Raw genomic sequence first — 24,199 nt, 5'->3', positions numbered from 1 at the left:
AGGGTGTAAATCTTTACGGGAGTAGAAAGCCTTATCTTTCTCGCACGGAGTGGCTGGTAGTTTCGAACCGCTGACCTTAAGGTTCGCAGCCCATGTTACAGCCATTACATACATAAATTCATCTTGTTGAGGCTCTTCCTCTGCTTTGCCAAGTATGAGGTCCTTCAAAGACTGGTCTCTCCTAATAACAAAATATGTGAGGCCAAATCTTGCCATCCTTGCTTCTGAAGAGTATTCTGGCTGTACTTCTTGCAAGACAAATCAGTTTGTTCTTCTGGCAGTCCATTGTATAGTTAATTTTATTTGCCAATACCATACTTCAAATATAGCAATTCTTCTTCAGTCTTCCTTATTCACTTTCCAACTTTGACAAACATATGAGGTGGTTGAAAGTACCATGGTTTGAGTCAGGTGAACCTTAGTCCTCCAAGTGACATCTTTGCTTTTTTTTGGCCTGTGACACTCAAACCAAACCAAATCAAACCAAACCCATTGCCACTGAGTTGATTCTGATTCATTGCGACTCTATAGGACAGAGTAGACGTGTGTCATAGGAATTCCAAGGCTGTAATCTTTTGGAAGTAGACTGCTATATCTTTCTCCAAAATGGCTTTAATAAACCATATTTAAAATTTTATTTTAGATAAGGAAATGTCATATTATCAATCAGATTTGATATTGGAAATATCAGATTCTATATTGGATATTGATTGGATGTTGTTGTTGGTATTGCTTTTCTTATTGGTTCCAAGTCATCGTGACCCTCTATAGGGTTTCTGAGGAGTGGGTGGTGAGTTTGAACCACAGATCCTGTGACTCAAACTGACCTTATGGTCCAGTGCTTATCTAGCATATAGAGCCAAACGTGGTGGCTCTGAAGTCAGAAAGAACAAAGTTGAAATACTGACAGCTATTTTCCAAATCTGTGTTCCAGAAAAAATTATTTAGCTATTCTGAGCCTCAGTAAAACAAGAATAATAATACATACCCCACCATATAGGTATAGATATTAAATCTAGTAATATCTCTGAGAGTCTGGCAAAGTACCTTGCATAAAGTTGTAGTTAGCTGCTGTCATGTGGCCTCTGGCTTGGAGACCTTATGTATGAGAGAATGAGACATTGTCTGATCCTAATGATTTTTGGCAACATTGAACTGATTTTGTGGCTATTGTGTCAAGCCACCTCATTAAAGATCTCCCTTGTTGTCATTGAACTTCTACTTTACCAAATATGATGTCGAAGTATGATGATATGTGACATGATAAAAAAATAAATAAAACAAAACTCATTGCCATTAAGGTGATTTTAATGCAAAGTGACTCTATAAAACACAGCAGAGCTGCCCCAAAGGGTTTCAAAGACTGTAATCTTTTTAGCCACTTGTCTGTCAGTTTGTCATACTGTGGGGGCTTGTGAGTTGCTGTGATTCTGGAAGCTATGCCATGGAAATTTTAAATATCAGCAGGGTTACCTGCGGTGGACAGATTTCAGATGAGCTTTCAGATGAAGACAGACTAAGAAGAAGGAGAGGCACTGCTTCTGAATATTTAGTCACTGAAAACCTTATGACTAGCAGAGAAACATTGTCAGATATAGTGCCGGAAAATGAGCCCCTCAGGTTGGAAGACACTCAAAATGTGACTGGGGAAGAGCTGCCTCCTCAGAATAGAGTTGACAGTGATGATGCAAATGGAGTAAAGCCCGTGGGAGAAAAGCCCACAGGACCTTCATTTGCTCATGGGGCACAACTCAAAATGAAGAGAAACAGCTGTAAACATCCATTAATAATCAGAACATGGAATGTATGAAGTATGAATCTAGGAAAATTGGAAATTGTCAAATATGGAATGGAATGCATAAACATCGATACCTTAGGCATTAGTGAGCTGAAATGGACTGGTATTGGCCATTTTGAATCTGACAACCACATGGTTTACCATGCCAGGAATGACAAATTGAAGATGTATGCTATTGAATTCACTGTCAAAAAGAAACTATCAAGATCTGTCATGAGGTACAACACTGTCTGTGATAGGATAATATCCATGCACCTACAGGAAAGACCAGTTAATATCACTATTATTCAAATTTACACACCAACCACTAAAGCCAGTGAGGATGAAATAGAAGAATTCTATCAACTTCTTCAGTCTGAAATTGATCAAACATGCAATCAAGATGCATTGATCATTACTGGTGATTAGAATGCAAAGATTGGAAACAAACAGGAAGGATCAGTAATTGGAAAATATGACCATAGTGATAGAAATTATGCTGGAGATCACATGATAGAATTCTGCAAAACCAATAATTTATTCATTTCAAATACCCTCTTTAGACAGCGTAACAGATGATTATACACATGGACCTCACCACATGGTGAGTCAATCAAATTGACTACATCTGTGGAAAGAGATGGTGGAAAAGCCAAAACAAGGCCAGGGGCAGACTGTGGAACAGACCATCAATTATTCATATGCAAATTCAAACTGAAGCTTAAGAAAATGAAAACAAGTCCACGAGAGCCAAAATATGACCTTAAATATATCCTATCTCAATTTAGAGATCATCTGATGAACAGATTTGATACATTAGATACTAAAGACTGAAGACCAGAAGAGTTGTGGGATGACATCAAGAACATCATACAGGAAGAAAGCAAAAAGTCATTAAGAGGGCAGTAAAGAAGGAAAAGATCAAAATGAATGTCAGAAGAGACACTGAAACTTGCTCTCCAGCATAGAAGTACTAAATCAAATGGAAGAAATGAGGAGGTACAAGAGTGGAACAGAAATATCAAAGGTCAGCTCGAGAAGACAAAGTCACTTATTACAATGAAATGGGCAAAGATCTGGAGTTAGAAAACCAAAAGGGAAGAACATGCTCAGCAACTCTCACGCTAGGGGAACTGAAGAGAAAATTCAAGCCTCGACTTTTGTTATTGAAGGATTCTCTGGGCAAAATATTGAATGATGCAGGAAGCATCAAAGGAAGATGGAAGGAATGCACAGTCACTATACCAAATAGAAATGGTTGATATTCAACCATTTCAAGAGGTAGCATATGATCAAGAGCCAATGATACTGAAGGAAGAAGTCCAAGGTGCATTGAAGGAATTTGTAAAGAACAAGGCTCTAGCAATTGATGGGATACAAATTAAAATCTCTCAACAAAGTGAGGTGGCACTGGAGGCACTCACTCTTCTATGCTAAGAAATTTGAAAGTCAACAAACTGGCCAACTGATTGGAAGAGATCCGTATTTGTGCCCATTCCAAAGAGAGGTGACCCAACGGAATACAGAAATCATGCAACCATATATTGATGGTGAATTTCCAGAGGTTCGGAAGCCAGATTCTGAAGAGGCCATGGAATGAGAAATATCATTGCTGACATCAGATCGATCTTGGCTGAAAGTAGAGCATACCAGAAAGATGTTTACCTGTCTTTTATTGACTATGCAAAGGTCTTTGATTGTGTGGATTATGACAAGCTATGGACAATATTGTGATGTATGAGTATTCTGGAACACTGAATTATGCTCATGAAGAACTTGTGCATAAACCAAGAGGCAGTTGTTCAACAGAACATGAGATCACTGAATGGTTTAAAATTAGGAAAGGTGTGGGGCAGAGAATAAGTATTCTTTCACCATACTTATTCAACCTGTATGCTGAGCAAATAATCTGAGAAGCTGGGTTATATGAAGAAAAACGTGGCATCAGGATTGGAGGAAGACTCATTAACAACCTGCGATACACAGATGATACAACCTTGCTTGCTGAAAGTGAAAAGGACTTAAAATACTTCCTGATGAAGATCAAAGACCATAGCCTTCAGTAGGGATTACATCTCAATGTAAAGAACACAAAAATCCTTACCACTGGACCAGTAAACAACATTCTTATCAATGGAGAAAAGATTGAAGTTGTCAAAGACTTTATTTTTCTTTGATCAACCATCAACACTCATGGAAGCAGCAGTCAAGAAATCAAATGACATATTGCATTAGGCAAATCTGCTGCACAAGACCTTTTTAAAGTGTTGAAGAGCAAAGATGTCATCTTGAGGACTAAGGTGTGCCTGACCCAAGCCATGGTATTTTCAATAACCTCATATGCATGCAAAAGCTGGACAGTGAATAAGGAAGACTGTAGAAGAATTGATGCTTTTGAGTTATAGTGTTGGAGGAGAATATTGAAAGTGCCATGGGCTGCCAAAAGAACAAACAGATCTGTGTTGGAAGAAGTACAGCCAGGGTGCTCCTGGAGGCCTGGATGGCCACTCTTCATATCTCATACTTTGGACATTATTGTCAGGAGGGACTATTCACGGGAGAGGGATATTATATTTGGTAAGGTGGAGGGTCAGAGAAAAAGAGGAAGATCCCCGGTGAGATGGATTGGTCATGTGGCAGCATCAGTGGATTCAAGTGTGGCAACAATTATGAGGTTGGCCCAGGACCAGGCAGTTTAGCTCTATTGTACATCGGGTTGCTGTAAGTTGGTATTGACTCGATGACACCTAACAACAACTACAACAATCTTTATAGCGGCAGATTGCTTCATCTTTCTCCAGTGGAGTGGTTGGTATATTTGAATATTGACTTTTCAGTTAGCTACCAAGCACTGAACTAACTGTGGCACCAATAAATATACATTCCACCTCCTTTGCCTTTATTAAAATAAAAATTATTTTTGTTAAGGACATTGAAAAGTGGAACTAAAATCCCAATGAAATAGAAGTAAATTATTCTTGGTTCTATCCAGATCTGTGCTATAGTAAATAGATGTAGAAATATTCTGCGTAAGGCCAATCTATAAGTGAAGTCAGAGATCCAAGCAAGTTAAGCCAAAAAAGAGTCATGATGAAATGTAATTATTCCTGCGGCAGGTAAAAACAAAACAATATAGACAGCTTTCTTTACAGTGTTATTTCTACTGGCCATAGCCTTTGGCTACTTTCTATAAGTTTTCACATGTTTCTTGTGAACGCTGCCTTTTACTTCCTGAAAGTTTTACTTTAGGACTGTACTGATTTGGTGGTATCGATCCTTCAAAAGTTTTGTGAGGTCAGCAGAAGTGTAGTGAGTATAATGTGGGTCACCATAATCAAACTTAAATAGTGAGTTTCAGAGTCATAGTCAGTCAGGATTGTTTCACATGGATGTCTCTTTTCCCCGTCTCTTCTAAACATTCTGGACCATCGCTTCCTGTCTTGTTCTTGCATTTTAATCGCCCTGCTTGGCATGACATCATGCTCTTGGCACAGCATGAATGATTTCTCTCAGTGCCCATGGAAAGCTTGGCTTCTGTCATCTGTGGCTGTTGTTGAAGAGATGTCAATGAATGCTCCTTTGCAGTGAATGTGGCCTGGCCTGGCCTGGCGCCTGGCCCAGCAGGGAAACAAATGCATTGTCCTCTGCTTTCACCATGGGCACACCTACCTTTTCTTTCCTCCTCCTCCAACCTGTTGTTGTCACGTGGAGTCTGATTCATAACGACCCCATAGAATGGAGTAGAACTAACCTATAGGGTTTCCAAGGCTATAATCTTTATAAGAGCCGATTCCCACACCTTTCTTCTGTGGAGTGGCTAGTATAGGTTCAAACCACCAACCTTTCAGTTAGCAAAAGTTGATTGCCAGGTCTTTCTACCCAGTCTTTAGTCTGGAAGCTCTAAAATCCACCTTTAAAGCATGTAGCAATACACAGACCCCCACTGACATACAGGTTCTGGGAATTGAACCTGATTCTGTCACACAGAAGTCAAGAAGTCTACCACTGAGCTACCAAGACCTCATCTCTGAGGCCTTAGATATTCTTAAATGAAAGAAATTTAGCATTTTCTTAACATAATTCTCACGTAAGTGAAGTTTACCACCATCCCATTTCCACTTTTTATAATCTCTCCTGTTCTGTTGCCTCTCTCATCAGTCCTCCTGTATATAGAGCCCTATGCAGCTCTATGGAGTTACCCAGGAGTAGCTGCCCCTCCCACTTCCTGTCACAAATCCAGAGATCCAACATACTCATTATTATTCAGCATGTGTATCCAATACAAGGATATTTTTAAAGATAAAAAGATAATGGCAATTAAAATAAAATAATATCTAATTGTGGAAAAGAGTCCTGGTGTGGCGCCTAGGATAAACACTGGACTGCTCCTTGGAAACCCTATACAGGGTTGCTATGAGTTGGAACTGACTTGACGGCACTTGACATCAGCAACACAATTGTGGAATCCTAACAATTCTATGTGACACTAAGCCAGGATGGGAGAATATTTCAGTGCAGATGGTCCTGCCTGGCACTACCTACAACAGAAACACTCAACAGAGTGCCCAGCAAAGAGTACGTGGTCATTTGTGAAATGAACAAAGGCCTTTCCTAGGGGAAAGTTAAACTTGTAGGGATTTCCAAAGCTTCAGGCCCCTCTTCAGAACCTGCTTCTCCCTGATCCAATCTCAAGTCCTCTCACCGTCAGAAATTCATTCATTCACTGAATGCATCTTTATTAGAGTCCTGGTGTGACCTTGCAAGATAATACCCTGGACTGCAAAGTTGGTGATTCAAACCAGTCGCTCTTTGGAAACCCTATTACTATGACACAGAACTGACTCAATGGCACTTAACAACAACATGTTAAATAGTATCCAAATACCAGGAATATAAAGGAGCTCTGGAAGCTTATTGGTTATGAATTGGGCTGCGAACTGCAAGGTCAGCAGTTCGAAACTACCAGCTATTCCATGGGAGAAAGATGAGGCTTTCTGTTCCCATAAAGATTTATAGCCTTGGAAACCTGTACAGGGTCGCTATGAGTTGGAACCGACTCCATGGCACATAACAACAACAAATCAGGAATATAACTATTCTTTTGTTGTTAGTTCTGATTCCTAGCAATCATATGTGACAGCATAAAACTACCCCATAAGGTTTTCTAGGCTGCGGTCATTATGAAAGCAGATCGCCATATCTTTTCTCCTAGAAAGCAACTGGGTGGGTTCAAACTGCCAAGCTTTCAAATAGCAGCCAAGCACTTAAACGTTGTGCCACCAGGAACTCTCAATCTAGTGTGGAAACAGAATAGTGTATATAATTCAGAACAGTGGGGTAGGTGGTATGGAGAAGTTGTGTTCTGCACAGACTCATGAATGTATTCAGCATGGCTTAGGGTACCACTGGAGAGAGACAGTAATGCCCAACAAAGAGGAGGTGTTCCAGAGCCAGGAGAGTGATGGTGGGTGGAGAAGGTTAGGAAGAACAAGAGATTTGGCATCTCTGCAGCATTAGATTCATGTGGGGCAAAACCAACAACCATAGTAATAACATTTGTTGAGCACTAACCGTGAGCCAGACATGTCTGTGCATGCCCTTTGTTGGCTTCACTACCACCATCAACACAAGAACCAGGGGCTCCCAGTGCTCTGGACCACACCCATACCCACAGTCTACACACTCTGGAGAAATCTTCAGGATGAATTCATCATGTCCTCTAGCCATTTGTCCTCCTAGGGATCCAAACATATCATTTCTTATCACTGGGACTGTCTTCACAGAGTCTGTACATCCTCAAACCTCACCCAATTTAAAGTCCTATTCACCCTCAAATCCTTCATCTGGGCCTCAGTGAATGTGCCATTGATTATCATTAAAACTCTTTGATTGTCAGCCACTTTGTCATGCTCTTCCGGGGGACCCTGCTCTCACGGTCTCCCTCTAATGAAGATTGCTTTTTTTCCAAATCTCAAGTACCACAGGGCTTGGAGGAAACCTGCTTCCTTCTTGTGTTTGCTATCTGTCAACTGTAACTCTCTCCTCCCTAACATACCCCATCTCCTTTTAAGCCATGCTATCATGAGCTTCCTCTCCTTACTAGAGTCATCTGTAACTCACCTTTTTCTTCTAAGACTTTGATGCCAGTCTCTCACAAATGCTCTTCTTGCCATAATGTTTCATGTAGAGGATCCTTTCCCACCCTGGTATCTCACTTTCTTCACCTCAGTGATTGACTTCAATGGTTTTGTCCTCCATTCTACCTCGAAGTCATACACTTGAACTATGTAAACAACCCTGTTGTCAAGTCAGTTTCAACCTTGCAGTTCAAACCGATCTTGCAGTCCAGCGCGTTATCTCACAGCGCCACATCAGGACTCCTTAAGAATTACTGTCGAATTACTGTTGTTATTTTTAAGTGCCGTCGAGTGAGTTCCGACTCATAGCAAGCCTGTATAGGGTTTCCAAGGAGTGGTTGATGAGTTTCAACCATCGACCCTGTGGTTCACACTGACCTTGTGATCTGGTGCTTTATTCCACAGCATCACACCCTGACCCAATATGACAACTCTATTGCCTACAAAATTTCAAAACTCTCTAATCTTTGAAGCTCATGTCCCCCAAGTTCTCTGGTCTCAACAATTCCTCATCGTAACTGTCAACCTACTGAGTCTACCATCCCCTCATAGTCTCTCACCCCTCATCTCCTTATTCCCTTTGGTACCCACTTTGAATCATATGGTTCAGTGATCTCTTCCTGGTATACTCTTTCCGTTTGCTTGCTATCATTCTCTTGGGTGCATTCATTTGGATGAATAACAAGCTTAGTTTGTTCAGTTCAATTCTCTTCCTATCCCTGGAGCAGCTGATTGGAAAGATAAAACAATGTCAAATGGCCTTACTTTAATTCCATCAGCTCTAATGTCAGCTCTTTTGTGCTAAGGTTCTCTGGAAAAGCAGCATAATATAGGGAGTGCTATGGAGCCAGAGTTCCTACTTCAGATTCCCTGCTCTGCGTCTTACCTGCTGTGTGATCTTTGAACATTTTTTTTTCACATTTTGTGTATCAGCGTTTTTCATCTGTATGACAAGAAGAAGAATGGCATCTCTGAGGTTGTTGAAAGAATTAAGTGAATTAGTCTATGTAAGGTGCTTAGGAAACTTCCTGGTACATGATAATCAAAGTATCAGAGTATGCTATTATTACTATCAATGACATTTTCTGTGTTCATGCTCCAAGAAAATAATTTCATACATTTTCTCACTTTCTCCCATGTATCCAACTTTTGCTCCTTGCCCACCATTCTAAGCTAATGTTCATGATTTCTGTCTTCTTGAAAAATTAAAGCAAACAGAAAAGAACATTCTTCTCCCCAAATCAACCCAAATACCTTAGCTATATCTATGCAGACCCCTTCTGCTACATAGAGGCTTTCTATGCCTCCAAAACCAAAGTTGTTCAGTAGGTCCCATTGCTTCTCAAGGACATCTGTCTAGTACATTTCCCTTCATTCCTCTGCATTATCACAGTTCATGTCTTCACTAGACCGTTCCCATCATCATACCTATATAATGGAGTGACCTTCCTTAACCTATCAACCTCCATATGTCTACCCATTTCTTCGTCTTTACAGCAAATGCCTCAAAAGAGGCATGTCCCCACCTCTTTGTGTCCCATTTTCTCTTAAATCCACTCCTACAAGAGTGCTTCCCCAAACCACTGTTATCAGACCCCTGGTGACCAGAGCATTGCTAAAACCATGGTGATTTCCCAGATTTGGTTTTATTTGATCTATCAGTAGCATTTGGCCCTTCATGAAATACTTTCTTCACTTGGATCCAATTGACCACACCTTCCTAGTTCTCTCCTTTTCTCTTTGGTCACTCCTGTTCAATCTCTTTTGCTGTTTCCTTCTCATATTCTTAATCTCTTAATATTGGAGGACCCCACAATTTTGTTCTTGACCCTCTTTTTGTCTCTACCTACACTGACTTCTTTGGTGATCTGGTGTAATGTCAAGTGTTAAATATCATCTCTAAGCTGGTGATGCCCATATTTATACATCCTTCCATCATATATCCTCATGTTCATTTTATCACTTTCCTTAAGCCTTTGCTTAAATTTCACCTCACAGAGAAGCCTTCCCTAGTCATTATATTTAAAGTAGTGCCTTGTACCCCATTTAATCTATATCTACTTGTTGTTGTTGTTAAGTGCCATCGAGTCAGTTCCGACCCATAGTGACCCTGTACTGGGTTTCCAAGGGTGTAAATCTTTATGGGAATAGAAAGTTTCATCTTTCTCCCGTGGAGCGGCTGGTAGTTTTGAACCACTGACCTTAAGGTTCGCAGCCCGATTCGTAACCACTACTCTACCAGAGCTCTTTATCTACTTACCCTTCTTATTTTGGTTCATAGCATTTTTCTTCACCTGGCATATATTATAAATCTTTTGAGAACAGGGAATTTGTTCACTTAGAAGAGTGCCTTTCGCCTAGGAAAAAACAACAACAAATATGCATTGAATTAAAGCACAATATTTCTTAGTCCTGACAACATCCCAACAATCCAACTGTTGTTGTTGTTGTTGTTGTTGTTAAGTGCCACAGAGTTGGTTCTGACTTGTAGCAACCCTGTATAAGCTGTAAATCTTTGTGGGAGCAGAAAGCCTCATCTTTCTCCTGATGGGCTTGAACTGTTGACCTTGTGGTTCACAGTGAAGTGGCTATCCTCAGAACCACTGAACTGCCAACAATCCTATTAGATAGGCTATTAAAGATGAAGAAATGGCATCAGGTTAACCCATCGCCATGCAGCTGGCAACTCAAGCAGTCTGACTCCATTGCCTCTGCTTCTTCATAGTAGGCTGCAGAAGGCAGAGGGTAACTAGAGTCTAGAGTACAAGAATGCTTTTAGTAAGTACTTTTGCTTTTTTATTTTTAAAGCTCTTATTGTACATTGAGTGATAGTTTACATGGGAGAACATGTAGTGTGCATTCATCCTATCATATTTTGTTTCATTGCAATGATTACCATTCCTTCCGTGCACTGTCAAGAAGCTTTGGTGGCATAGTGGTTTTGAATTGGGCTGCTAACCTCAAGGTCAGCAATTGGAAATTACCAGCTGTTCTGAGGGAGAAAGAGGAGGCTTTCTGCTCCTGTAAAGATTTACAGCCTTGGAAACTCTGTACAGGGTCGCTATGAGTCGGAACCAACTCAACAACACACCACCAACAACAACAACATGCATCATCAGTTAACTGTATTTGCTTCTATTTCCTCTGCTGTTGTTTTTTTTTAAATGCATACAAAAACACTCAGGAACATATTATCATTTAAACAACTCAAGGGCACATTCTGCAAGCCTGTCTCCTGACTGACAGCACCCAGCCTTTCTCTTTCCACGAGTCTAGAGTCCTCAGCTGCTCTATTTCTCAATGCCATCATCTCTGCTTTAGTCTTTGGTGTCGTTGCTTCTCTGGATAAGGTCCCACATTCCACTCTTGTTCTTCTCCCATGATGGTCCTAGAGTCCTCTGTTCCTGGAATGTAAGATTAACTACTCCCCACTTTATGTCACAAAACTTCTACCTTTACAATTGTGACAATCACAATTAGTCACAATAACAGTTACTCATTATTGATTCCTATCCTCATCTCCTTTCACTAGACCTGTCTAGACAAGATGCAAACTATTCAGTGGGTATTCTACCTTCACCCACACACTCTGAAACTAAACTTCCTCTTGAAAACTTTTAAGCCAGCAACTTCATATCTTTAAAGCACCCCCACTCCCAAATTTTAGGTAGCCAATGTCCAAGTGGTGGTTATGTGTGGTGGAGTCGGTTCTGACTCATAGCAACCCTGTACAGGATTTCCGAGGAAAAGCCTCATCTTTCTCTCGTGAACAGCTGGTAGATTTGAACTGCTGACCTTGTAGTTTGCAGCCCGATTCATAACAACTATGCTATCAGAGCTCCTGGTGTGGCGCTGTGGAAAGCCATGCACCAGACTGCAAGGCCATTTGAACTGCAAAGTTGGCAGTTCAAGCTCACCAGCTGCTCCTCGGAAACCCTGTATAGGGTTGCTATGGGTTGGAATTGACTCAACAGCACTTAAGAACAACAACAAATGTCTAAGTTGTCCATCCCTATGAACCCTGTATACTGAGGGGATAGATTTAATCCTTGATTTGAAGACTCCTTCCCTCTTGGTTGGTATTTTGAGCTACTACATCCATAAGTGTAGGTCAAGTTCATCAAATTGTAGCAATTTATACTTGGTTCCTTTATTAAATTTCTTCCTCTAGCAGGTGCTTTTGAATTTATCTGAACAATAGGGACCATTGGAATGTGAGAGGAGTGATACACCCTTTGTTAGATGATGACTCCATCCCAAATACCCATGTAATGGCCCATCTCCAGGTCCCAGACTGTTAAAGTATGCCCGTTTAAAGGCTACCCAGGTGCTTTGTTGGAAGGAGAAGACTGGCAACACACATATGTTGTTGTGTTATATGTGTTAGCTTCAAACTGGTCTGTGCTGACAATATTTAAGGCAGATTTTGTTAAGAGCTTTGAATCAGCTTCACCTTGAGGTCTGTGGAATAGAAAACCTTTCTTGCTGCTTTTGTAGTAGCCTAGTAGTTAACATAATCCTAAAGAAGCTTTCTATGTTAATGCTTAAGGACCCTTTACTATGCTAATTTTCTGTTGCACCCAAACGCTAGGACTTGAGCTAGGTATTCTAGCAAAATAGTAAGTTGTTTAATAAGATAATTCAAGCTTAAGTTAAAGAGGATAGTGTTTTTAAAAACCTGATGAAACACATTTTTAAAATATTCATAGGTGTAGTAATTGACTTCTTTTAAGTTTAATGTCCCATGAATTCTGACCTTTTAGGTACCTGATGCTTGCAGACATGAGATGCACAGAATACTTCTACATAAGCAGGAAATGCATTTGGTTAATTAATGCTAACATTTACTGTATTTCCATGGTGAAGTGAGCCACTGTGTTCTGTTTTCAAGGGCTCACCCTCTGATTCCTCCAAAGCCCAGTTCTCCAATTTCTTCACCTGACTTGCTGAGACAGGATAATAGGTAAGATTTCCAACTTCAGAATGTCTTGTCAGAATGTGCAAGTTCAAAGGGAAATGAAGCAAATGAACTGTCTATTGGATTTGTGCAAAGTGTAGATATGTTTAATGTTCACTAAAGACACGTATGGAGCATGGGTAGCACTGTGGGATAAGAACTGTACCGCTAACCACAAGGTCAGCAGTTTAAATCCACCAACATTTAGTGGGAGAAAGATGAGGCTTTCTGATCCTGTAAAGATATACAGCCTTGGGAGCTGTCTATAGGGAATCTATGAGTCAGAACTGACTCATTGGAATCTAACAACAACAAAGACACACTTTTAAAACTTTTTCTAATTTTTCTTACCAACATTTAGGTGTTTTTGTGGACTCCTGGTGTGGTGCTATAGAGTCAGCACTGACCTTCAAACCATAAGAGCGGCAGTTCAAATCCACCAGCTGCTCCTCAGAAACCCTATACGTGGTTGCTATGAGCCAGAACCAATTTGATAACACTTAACAACAACAAAGTTTACCTTTGAAGGCTGATGACTATTACTTGCTTATGGAAATAACCCTTTAAGAGAGAAAAATAAACAGTGTTCCTGTTCAGGAAGTAATTATACTCAGGCATTCTCAGCCTCATCTATCTATCTATCTATCTATCTATCTATCTATCTATCTATCTATCTATCTATCTATCTATCTACTTGCCTGTCTACTTGCCTACCTGGCTACCTATCTACCTATCTGCTTTCGATTTAATCCTACTTAATTTCCCATTAATAGCTCTATTTTCCGATGAAAGATGTTCTTGAAATTTTGTGTTACTGCCCAAACTCCTACTCATGTTAGAAATACCCTTGGGTAGATTCAAAATCTTGTTTTAGCAATGTTGTTGTTGTTGTTGTCAGGTGCCACCAAGTCGGAACCGACTCATAGCGACCCCATGCACAGCAGAACGAAACAATGTCTGATCCTGGGTCAACCTCACTACTGCTGCCTCACTTGAGTCTATCAATGATGCCACCTGGCCAATCCATCTCGTTAGGGGTCTTCCTCTTTTTCTCTGACCCTCCACCTTACCCAGCATGACATCCTTCTCCAGCGACTGTTTCCTCTGGACAATATGTCCAAAGTAGGAGAGACGAAGTTTAGCCATCCTGGCCTCCAAGGAGCACTCTGGTTGCACTTCTTCCAAAACAGATCTATTGGTTCTTTTGGCAGTCCATGGCACTTTCAGTATTCTCCTCCAACACCACAACTAAAAGGCATCAATGGCATTTGTAATTGATTTCAAAATTATTGCAAACTTTGAAAAATGTTCATATTAACTTATCTCGGAAGTTTTTAAAAAATAGAGAGAGAGACTTGCTTCTCAGTGTTGAGTCTCCATCACTCTGTAATTAGTACTTAGGAACAAATTCAGAGAACTGAAAACCTTTCCATGTGTTTCTGTTAAAATGGTTAATAATTTCAAACCTTTTTCAAGATATACATTGTACATTTCCATCATGATTGTGCAATCTTAAAAAAATAATAATATCTCAGTGAAGACTGAATATGTTAGATCTGCTTGATTGCCTACTTTTGATTCTTTAGTTTCCTTTGCTTCTTGATGGTGATTTCTATTTCACACCATGCAAACCCCAATTATAGAACTGCTATTCTTCAGTCAAACGGGAACTTAAGCTCTCAAATGCTGACTGAGTAGCAGAATTACCTAGCATTAGGTGTTCATTCTACTGGGTGAAATCCCAAATGGGAACGTCTATTCTGTGAAACATCATGAGATATTTGAAAATTTTGTCCTTAGGATAAGAGGGCAAATTACGTTTTTTTAATGAGTCAAGAAAACACATCCTCACAGAATTAATTGAAAATATAGGTCAGATTAGTACCTTTTATTTTAAGATGGTTACAATCATATTCTTAAAAATAATTTCTCAAGCCTGTTACCCTATATTGTTTTTCCTTTTGCAGTATTAAGTAATTAAATCTTAATTTGAATAGAAAATTCTTAAAGGGACTAAAATAAAGTACCTTCAGTATAGCCTAAATATTAATCTAAAATCAGTAGTGCTAACTAAATAAACTTGTTTAGATTCAAAAGAAGCTAAATTGTAGGGGAATTAGTCTAATCCATTTTCACTTCTCTAATTTCTCCTTCTACCAGTGATCTTAAAAATAAAATTAGGATGATGTGCATGTCTTAAACCCTAATTACTTTGATCACAGCAAGATGATTTTAATGAAAGAATATGAAAGAGAAGTGTTTCCTTTGTAATTAACACATGTCCTCAGGAGTACAAAAATTGTTCAATATAGCTTCTTGAGAACATGCAAGAATGTATAAGTAGGTCAACCAGATATTTAGAAAAAGAACAGAGAAAAGAAACATAAATTGGGATAGACCCTAACATCATAAACTTAATTCATCAGCTACCAATTTATTCTAAATATGGTGGGTACAGTTGAAATATAGAAGTATTTCCCATTTTATCTGAACAAATATGTTTTTTTGAAGAATTCACGTGGAATAAATCTTTTAGAAAGAAATCATCACTTTGTTGTTTAATAACCAAAAAACAGCATCCTTAGTCTTAAAAGATTATGTGATTATCTAAAGAGGGTTGAGTATAAGAGTGCTTTATTGATGGATGGAATCTATTTAGAACAGACATGTATAGGTATGACCAGTGGTTTAAAATATATATTAAAAGCGATAGGCTACATTGTACAATGGTATTTTGAATCTTTGAATACTATTTGAAATCTTTAGGATTTCAAATAGTAGATGATTGTGTTCTACTCAAACAAAAGACTAAAGCCAAGTTTGTAATCTCAAGTAGTGCTATGATTTCAACATGTTTTGATCTTTTTGGACATAAGTATTTTTGTTTAAAATTTAACAAAGAAGTACTTTCTTATCTAACAGGTATTATTTTTAACTTTAAAATATAGACAAATATGTCCACCTAAACCAGGTGTATATGCTGAAACCAACAGATCTGCTGAAAGAAATACAAGGTATGATGAACACTTTAAAATGCAAAAAATCATAATGGTTCTGTGGGATAAGCATTGGATAACTAAAAGGTCAGTTGAAACCTCAAGATTGGAGGTTCAAAGTCACCAGCCACTCCTTGGAAACCCTATACAGAGTTACTATGAGTCAGAATAAACTTAATGGCACTTAACAACAACAACAAATCAGTAAATAGATAAACCCAATTTTGTTTTCAAGCAGTCTGTAATATTGTTATTGTTGTTGTTAACCTGTGCAAAACAAAATGAAAGACTTTAATACATGGGAACATATTTTATATAAGATCCCCAAATAAAAGTTATATATTTAAAATAAAAATTTTTTTCTACTTTAAGATTTATGTTTTTAAGAAACAGACAAAAATGTTCTAACATGAAAGCAAACCCCTTGGTTTGCTAGTTCTCCTCTTCAATCCCCAAGCTTGCCCCACGGCATATACCGAATGGATAATTAGAAAGACAGTCCTTTAATTGAATGTGTTTTAGAGAAGTGTTGCCTCCCACAGCTGTCTGTGTAGCGCCATGTCCACCTCCTGGTACATTAAGAAGATGGTCACAAATGGTGTTGATGCCTTTGGGGCATGATGTCATGTCCTGGTTTCCCCAGGACATCCTGGTTTATGCCTGCTGTCCTGTACATACAATCTGGTTTAGTGTTTGTTAGGGACATAGCTTGAATTTACTTTTTTAAAGAAAATAAATGCTATTTTTGAAAGTCATTTTTCTACAATAATAGTTTATAAGTCTATCAATCTGATAAATGAGTCAATCAAATTAAGTATTAGAAACTTAAATATTTTTCTTTTTCTTTTTTTATTTTAAAATCATCCCCTTAGCTCTCAGAAGAGTCCTACTTTAAAATATAAATTACATTATTGGGGCGAATGAATCATGCTTACTTTGTAGCAATGCTATTTTTGAAAGTCATTTTTCTACAATAATAGTTTATAAGTCTATCAATCTGATAAATGAGTCAATCAAATTAATTATTAGAAACTTAAATATTTTTCTTTTTCTTTTTTTATTTTAAAATCATCCCCTTAGCTCTCGGAAGAGTCCTACTTTGAAATATAAATTACATTATTGGGGCGAATGAATCATGCTTACTTTGTAGCAATTCCTGAGTTAGCATTTTCCACACTGAGTTCCATGGACCCAAAGATGTCAATACATGTGTGTGAAAGAAATGTTTAATGGCCCAATACATTTAGTAACTCTGGTGACTCAGTGGCTTCGTGGTCAGCTGCTACCCCAAAAGTTGATAGTTCAAAGCCACCAGCAGCTCCATGGGAGAAAAGACCTGGCAATCTGTTGCTGTAAGGATTACAGACTAGGGAACCATATGGGCCAGTTTTGTAGGGCCTCTTATAGGGTCTCTTAGAGGGCCTCTATGAGTTTGCGTGGACATGGCCACACACAGCAACAGCATTTAGGAAACACAATTAAATAGAGAGTCCTTTGCTATGGATACTGCTTAGAAACTTCAGTATGTTTATGTGTATTCAGAATCTCTAGAAGTACGTTGATTTCCCCAAAGTTGTTTGACTACCTGTTCTGGTGTGGTACTATAGGATCAGCACTAACTACAAGCCACAAGGTTGGCAGTTCAAAGCCAATACAGCATCAGTATGAGTCAGAATCAATTCGATGGCACTTAATAACAATCCTATTAACTGGAGCCTGGGTGTGGCCAGTTTGAACTGCAAGGTTGTCGGTTAGAACCCACCAGTCATTCATTGGAAACCCTAGACAGGGTCACTATGTGTTGTAACTGACTATATGGCACTTAACAACACCAACAACAATCCTATTAACTAGGAATGTGGTAGCTCCATACAATAAGCACTGGACTGTGAACCACAAGGTCAGAGGTTCAAGCCCACCAGCTACTCTGAGGGAGAAAGATGAGGCTTTCTGTTCCCACAACAGCCTCGTAAACCCTGTATAGGTTTGCTATGACAGCACTTAACAACAATCCTAATAACTTTGTATGAGACATTGTAAAAAGGAAAAGCTACAAGGATGTACCTACCTATTCCTTTTCCTGATCTAGGGAGACCAGCATGAACTATGCCCACCAGGTCAGGTGCTTTCATAATCCTAAAATCTAAAAATTAATTTAATTTCCCTTTGGAAACCTAACCCAGTGCCACTGAGTCCAATCTGACTGACAGCAACCCTAGATACGTTTTCTGAGACTAAATCTTTCTGGGAGCACACAGCCACATAGTTCTTCCGAGGAGCAACTAGTGGATTTGAGCTGCAAATCCTAACCCATGATGGAGTTTTTGTATGGAGATGTGCTTAATGCTCTTTGTCTCTAGTATACAAACACACATCTGTATCTACTTGCACAGTTATATTATTTTTCATATCTTTTTTTGAAGTTTAGAACTTGGGAGCCAAATGCTTAGGCGAAACTGTCATTATCTCAGTGGACAGTAGATGGCAGAGAAACACCCAGGTGGAATGACAGGGTGTGAATGTGGGGTGAGGGAGGTGGGAGGTGTGGGCCCATCTATGTGAGTCATCAGCTAATATGATAGAACTATTTTATTATTTTAACAAACTAAATAATTTCTGAGCAACACTGTGTTAGTTGAAAACAAAAAAGTTTAACTCCTTTAGAGCTAGCTCTATTGTTACTGACTTGTGTTTATTTTCATTGTTTGAAGGAGTCAGTATCTCGATAACATCGTCAAAGTGGCAACTTCATTTCAGAAAACTGACAAGGGGTGAGGTCTCAGAGCTTTTGAGCTTGGTTTTTTCTTCTCTTCATGCTTCAAAAATGTCTAACCAGTACATTTAAAGTGTTCAAATATGAACAAAATTCCAATGCTGTTGGTTTCCTATGACTGATTTAAAGGAAGATAGAATGAGTGTGTCTAAATAAAACTTAGTATTGTATGGTAATGGTATTCTTAGACTCTCTTATAGCTCTGCTTCCTCCTTTGGTGAGTTTACTCATTCCTGTGACCTCAATGAACCTGGTTCTGACCTTGTTCTAACTATTGTTGTCTTTCTAGCACCTTCTCTTTAGGATCTCCCAGGCTATATCAGGAGTCCTGGTATGGTGCTGTGGGTTAATGTGCTGGACTGCAAAGTCAGTTTGAGCCCCAAGGTTGGCAGTTTGAGCTCAGCAGCCACTCCTTGGAAACCCTATACAGGGTCCCTATGGTTGGAACTGACTCAACTGCACTTAACAACAGCAACAGGCCTTATCTGGTGTGGCACTGCAGAATAAGCACTGGACCACAAGTCTAGTTTGAGCCTCAAGGTCAGTGGTAAACTCACCAGTTGCTCCTTGGAAACGGGTCACCAGGAGTAGGAGCCAATTAACAACAACAACAACAGGCTATATCTGGGTAGTGTGGTAACTCTGTACAATAAGCACTAAACTGAGAACCCCAAGGTCACTGGTTCAAGCCCACCAGCCTCTCCATAGGAGAAACATGAGGCAAAATTTATTTTCTTGCAAAGATTTGTAGTCTCAGAAAACCTATACAGGGTCACTGTGAGTTGGAACCCAGTCAACATCACTTAACAACAAAAGCAACATTCATATTTATAGCACTGAATCATATTTGGTTTGGTTCATGGTATCTGTGGCAAACATCTCATCATCTTCATAATTTGTGAAGGCTGAGATTTATCCATCATATGTCCTTTCAAGTCTAACACAATGCTTTGTACAAAGTAGATGTTTATATATTATCATAAAATGAACAATGAATAGTGAGAAAATCTTGAGTATAAATCTTCCACAGTTTAAATCCCAAAATTACCAGAAAAACAACCCCAAATCCCTGCTTAATGGAATTTAGTAATGCTGAGAATGTTAGTGGGAATTGCAGTCTCAAAGAAGAGGAAGAACTCTAACTCCAGAAAAAGACTAAAAAATATCCGAGGGCATTATTTCTGTTTGTTTCTTCTCTTCTCTTTCTACGCTGAATGTCTAGATTTTCAATTTTATTTCTTTTAGTCTGTGGGCTTACCTTGTTTATAGTAGTGTTGTAAGTTCTTTTGGTGGGGATCAGGTTGTTTGAGGGAGAGATAGATGAGGGATGCTGACATGAAATTATGGTTTGACATTAAAGAAACAAAAACAATGAGAGCTACAGTTGGTTTCCCTTTTTTGTCTGCTCTCCCTTGCCACAATGCACACCTCCCATGGCCAGAACCATTCATCACATGAGGCTGGGGGTGGGGTGGGGGGAGTTACATAGACAGGGACCCAGGGAGAATGTCTGTTGCATAGCCATATTCATTACAGACTATTGTGACTGTCCATAGGGACTAGAAATAGCTTTATCTACCCAAGCTGCTCTTTGTGATGCCCCTTTGTGGAGTAGGGTGTTCCTGCAATCTGATGAAGACCATTTAATTTGTTGCAAAAGCAATGGTGAAACTTAATACCCGAACCTTTCATCAATTTAGTCATTTTAAATGGTTTTAAAAAGCTCAGCTTCTTTATTCAGAATATATTCTCCATTTTCTTTAATTCACTACCCAGTGTCTTCTCATGATTTATGCTAATTTTGCTGTGATAAATATGCAACCCTGAGTCCTGATAATTTCACCCCTGTGACTCATACCAATCACAAAAGGCTGGGGCTAAAATTTACAAGATTCTTAGTCTGCACATTCCCTTGGGGACACAGACAGCTTCTCAGCCTAAGAGTTGACAGGTCGAATTTCAAGCAAAGGAACAATGATGGAGTGCTGTATCTAGAGTGTTTAACAATTTTGTGCCAGGAATAGGAATTTTTACTTTTTGAGCCTTCAATTTCATGACTGGATATGTAATATTATTTTATAGGAGTCATTTCTGTGGTGGCTGTTAATTTAATGTATTGTCAGAGTTGCTACAGGACTGTCTGAAACTACTTTTCTGGCAAATACGCTGGGTTGTCTTGTTTCAGACCCCTTCAAACGCATAAATCACTCATTAGCTCTATCTCCCTAAGGCTGAGCCAAAGTCATGGTGTCTCTAAATGTAGTTTTGTAAATAAATATAACAAGCACTTATTAAATGAAAAAATATTATTGACTGGGAATTGCTTATTATAATGGTCAAAATTAATTGCGAGCTTATGATTTGTCAGGCAACACATGAATCATTTTATATTCATTATGTCGTTGATTCCTCTCTGAGGTGGAGACAATGATTATTCTGGTTTTATACCGGGAGCTGTGATGATGAAACATTTAAGTGTTCTGCTGCTAACAGAAAGGTTTGTGGTGGTTTGAACCCATATACTGGGTCGTTGGGAGGAAGATCTGGTGATCTGTGCCATAAAAATTACGGTCAAGAAAACCTGATGGGGCAGTTCTACTCCATCACCTGGGAACTCTATCAATTGGAATCAACTTGATGGTACACAATCACAACAACATGATAGGAATATTGAAGAAGCAAGAGGTTAAGTAACTTGCCCAGAGCCACTAGTTAATAAATGGTAAATCCAGATGGGAACCTAGGTTTCCCTGATTGTTATTGTTGAATGCCATTGAGTTGGTTCTGACCCATAGTGACCCTGTGTAGGGTTTCCAAGGAATGGCTGGTGAGTTTGGACTGCTAACCTTGTAGTTCAAACGTACTTTGCAGTCCAGAGCATTAACCCATAGCACCATACAAGGACTCCGTTTCCCTAATGTTGTCGTTAAGTGCTGTCGAGTTGATGCTAACTCATAATCCCCCTGTATAGGGTTTCCAAGGAGCAGCTGGTGAGCTTGAACCTCTGACCTTGCAGTTCAAATTACTTTGCAGTCTGATGCATTAGCTCACAGCTCCACACCAGGACTGAAGAGCCTAAATGCGTAACTACGGAGAGCCTCAGGGCCTCCTGGTCAACATTAGGGATGACTTAGGAAGAAACAGAATTGCTGCAAAGGGCTGGAAAACATGTGATTCTAGAGCAGAAAGATGGAAGAACAAAGACTTGTGAAATGAAAAACTGGATGAGAAAGCTAATAGTAAAGGGAACTGGGAAAGGGCAGAAAAGAATGAAGAAGACTTCTTGTGAGAAGTGAACAAAAGCAAGACCAAAGAGTATTCTGGAAGAACCTACCTCAGCTGCATGCCATGGAGAGACTGACAAGTCCATTTGATTCTGAGAGATTTTTGGAAGTCAGAGACTTGACTTAAACAGATTGCCTCTGAAAAAGCATCCACAAAGGGCATTGCTGTTGTTTTTAAGTTTCATGGAGTTAGTTCCAACTCATAGTGACCCTGTGTAGGGTTTCCAATAAGCAGCTGCAGGTTTGAACTGCCGGCCTTGAGATTCAAACCCTCCTTGTGGTCCAGTGCTTATCCTATAGCATCATACCAGGACTCCACAAAAGGCATAGTAGTTCTTGAACACGGAAATAGAAGAGCAAGTTTAGCTTCTGGGAGTGAGGTGGTGGTGGAATTCAAGAAAGACTTTTCCAATATGTATTTTGTGCAACTACATTGTTCAAAGCTAGACTTTATAATAACTCAGTGTACCTGTATTTGTTGGTTCAATTTGAAAAACTGTATTGTCTACTGTATGAAAGGCACTGTGTTAAAGAATGGACAGGATCCAGTGTAAAATATAGTTCTAATTGTTAAGTATGTGTGTGTGTAGCAGCAGGATCATTAACACGAGACAGTGCAATTGCTATATACAAAGCATAAGTGGGTAAGTACCGTAAAGGAAATACAAAAACAAAAAAACAACACTGTCTGAAGTTTCCAAATCGGAGGACTGTGAAAGGCTACTTGAAGGAAGTAGTGTTTAAAAAGAGCCTTGAAGGATCTTTGAGGAACCCATGAAGGATTTTTCAGAAACAACAAAGTTGGGATGTGTGTTGTATTTCAGAGAACTCCGAAATAGCCATTTTAAGGTGAATCTGCCCTTTGACTATGGCTGGTCTTTTACTGATGTGCGTTTTTTTGTTTTGTTTTTTTTTCATTCCAAAAGTGAAGAATTAGATAATATCATCAAGATGAACAAAAGCTTGAATAGGTAAGAGTTCAAAGCATCTAACTTAACTTTATTACTGAAGTATACATCATGATTTCTTACATTTTTTTCTGTATGTGAGCATGATAACCCACAGTGCACTTGTTAAAAGAATGCTACAAATCTGTACAAAAAAGCTTATGGCAGTCAGAAATAGCTCATGTGATTAAAAATGGTTATTAAAGTCTGAAATATGAGGGTGAGTCAAAAATTATCTGCACTCTGGCTGTAGTATTTATTTTAATCAACTTTTAGAAAAGACAAGTAAATCATTTTTTGACATAATCTCCTGACTCTTCAATGCACTTTATCCACATGTCAACAAGCTTTTGTATTCCCTTATTTTAAAATGTTTTAGGCTGAGCTGTGAGCCATGAATGCATCACTGTCTTCACTTCTTCATCAGAGGTGAATCTTTATCCTCAAAGAACCACTTTCAGGGGACCAAACAGGTGGAAGTCTGATGGAGCAAAATTAGGACCATAGGGAGGATGTGTTAACACCTCAAAAGGAAGTTTTTGCAGAGTGTCAATAGTATGGGCAAAGGTATGGGGATATGCATTGTCATGCAGATCACAAAGCCCTTGGACAGCAGTCCTCTCTCCCAGATTAAGTCTTCAGCTCTTTAGAGAGCATCTCACTATAAGGAGCACTGTTGATTGTTGAATCTGTTCCTGACAGTGTTCTAATAAGGGCCCTTGAGAATCCCAGAACACTGTATGCATCAATTTTCCAGCTTATGGTTGACTTTTGAACTTTTTCTTGGGCAGCAATTAATGTTTCCATTCCATATTCTTCCCTGCTGTTTGCTCTCAGGCTCACAGTGATGAATTCATGTTTCCTTACCAGCAACGATTTTTTTAAAAGAAACTTTGACCTTCCTTCTAGTATTGGTCCAAAATTTATTTACAGTTGGCCAAATGTTTCTGTTCATGCACTTCCATGAGTTGTTTCGGTATCCATCTGGCACAAACTTTTCAAAACCTAAGTCTGTCATGGATTGTTTCATAGTCAGAGCCATGGCTGATTTGTGAATGATTTGCCACACAATCCACTGTCACTTGTCTATGACAGAATCATTTCACGTGAACACTCAATGTTGTCATCAGTCATGGACATGGATGGGCATTTTAATATAACTGGACTGTGGATAATTTTTGACTCACCCTCATATATGAAAGTGTCTTATTTTCTTATTTCCCTTTTTATGAAGGCAGTTATATAAGTGAATTTCTTTTCCTGAAATACGAACATACTTGGTGATCTTCTCCTCAGTTCTACTCTGTCACATGACGTTGCTTTGAATC

The 24,199-nt window shown here is 39.1% G+C and overlaps 1 protein-coding gene across 1 annotated transcript in view; it reads left to right on the top strand.

The window, feature by feature from the left end:
• The window catches only part of SCEL (sciellin), a 155,709-nt gene that overhangs the window by 26,866 nt on the left and 104,644 nt on the right, over positions 1–24,199 (top strand). Inside the window, 3 exon segments of the mRNA XM_006832069.1 lie at positions 12,806–12,877; positions 15,820–15,885; positions 22,851–22,895. Of these exon segments, the coding sequence (XP_006832132.1) occupies positions 12,806–12,877; positions 15,820–15,885; positions 22,851–22,895 (183 nt within the window).

This window comes from Chrysochloris asiatica, unplaced genomic scaffold, assembly GCF_000296735.1.
Source record: "Chrysochloris asiatica unplaced genomic scaffold, ChrAsi1.0 scaffold00005, whole genome shotgun sequence".
In the NCBI taxonomy this organism is placed as follows: Eukaryota; Metazoa; Chordata; class Mammalia; order Afrosoricida; family Chrysochloridae; genus Chrysochloris; species Chrysochloris asiatica.
Note: the sequence above shows the minus strand (reverse complement) of the source record. Positions and strands in the feature narration are given on the sequence as shown.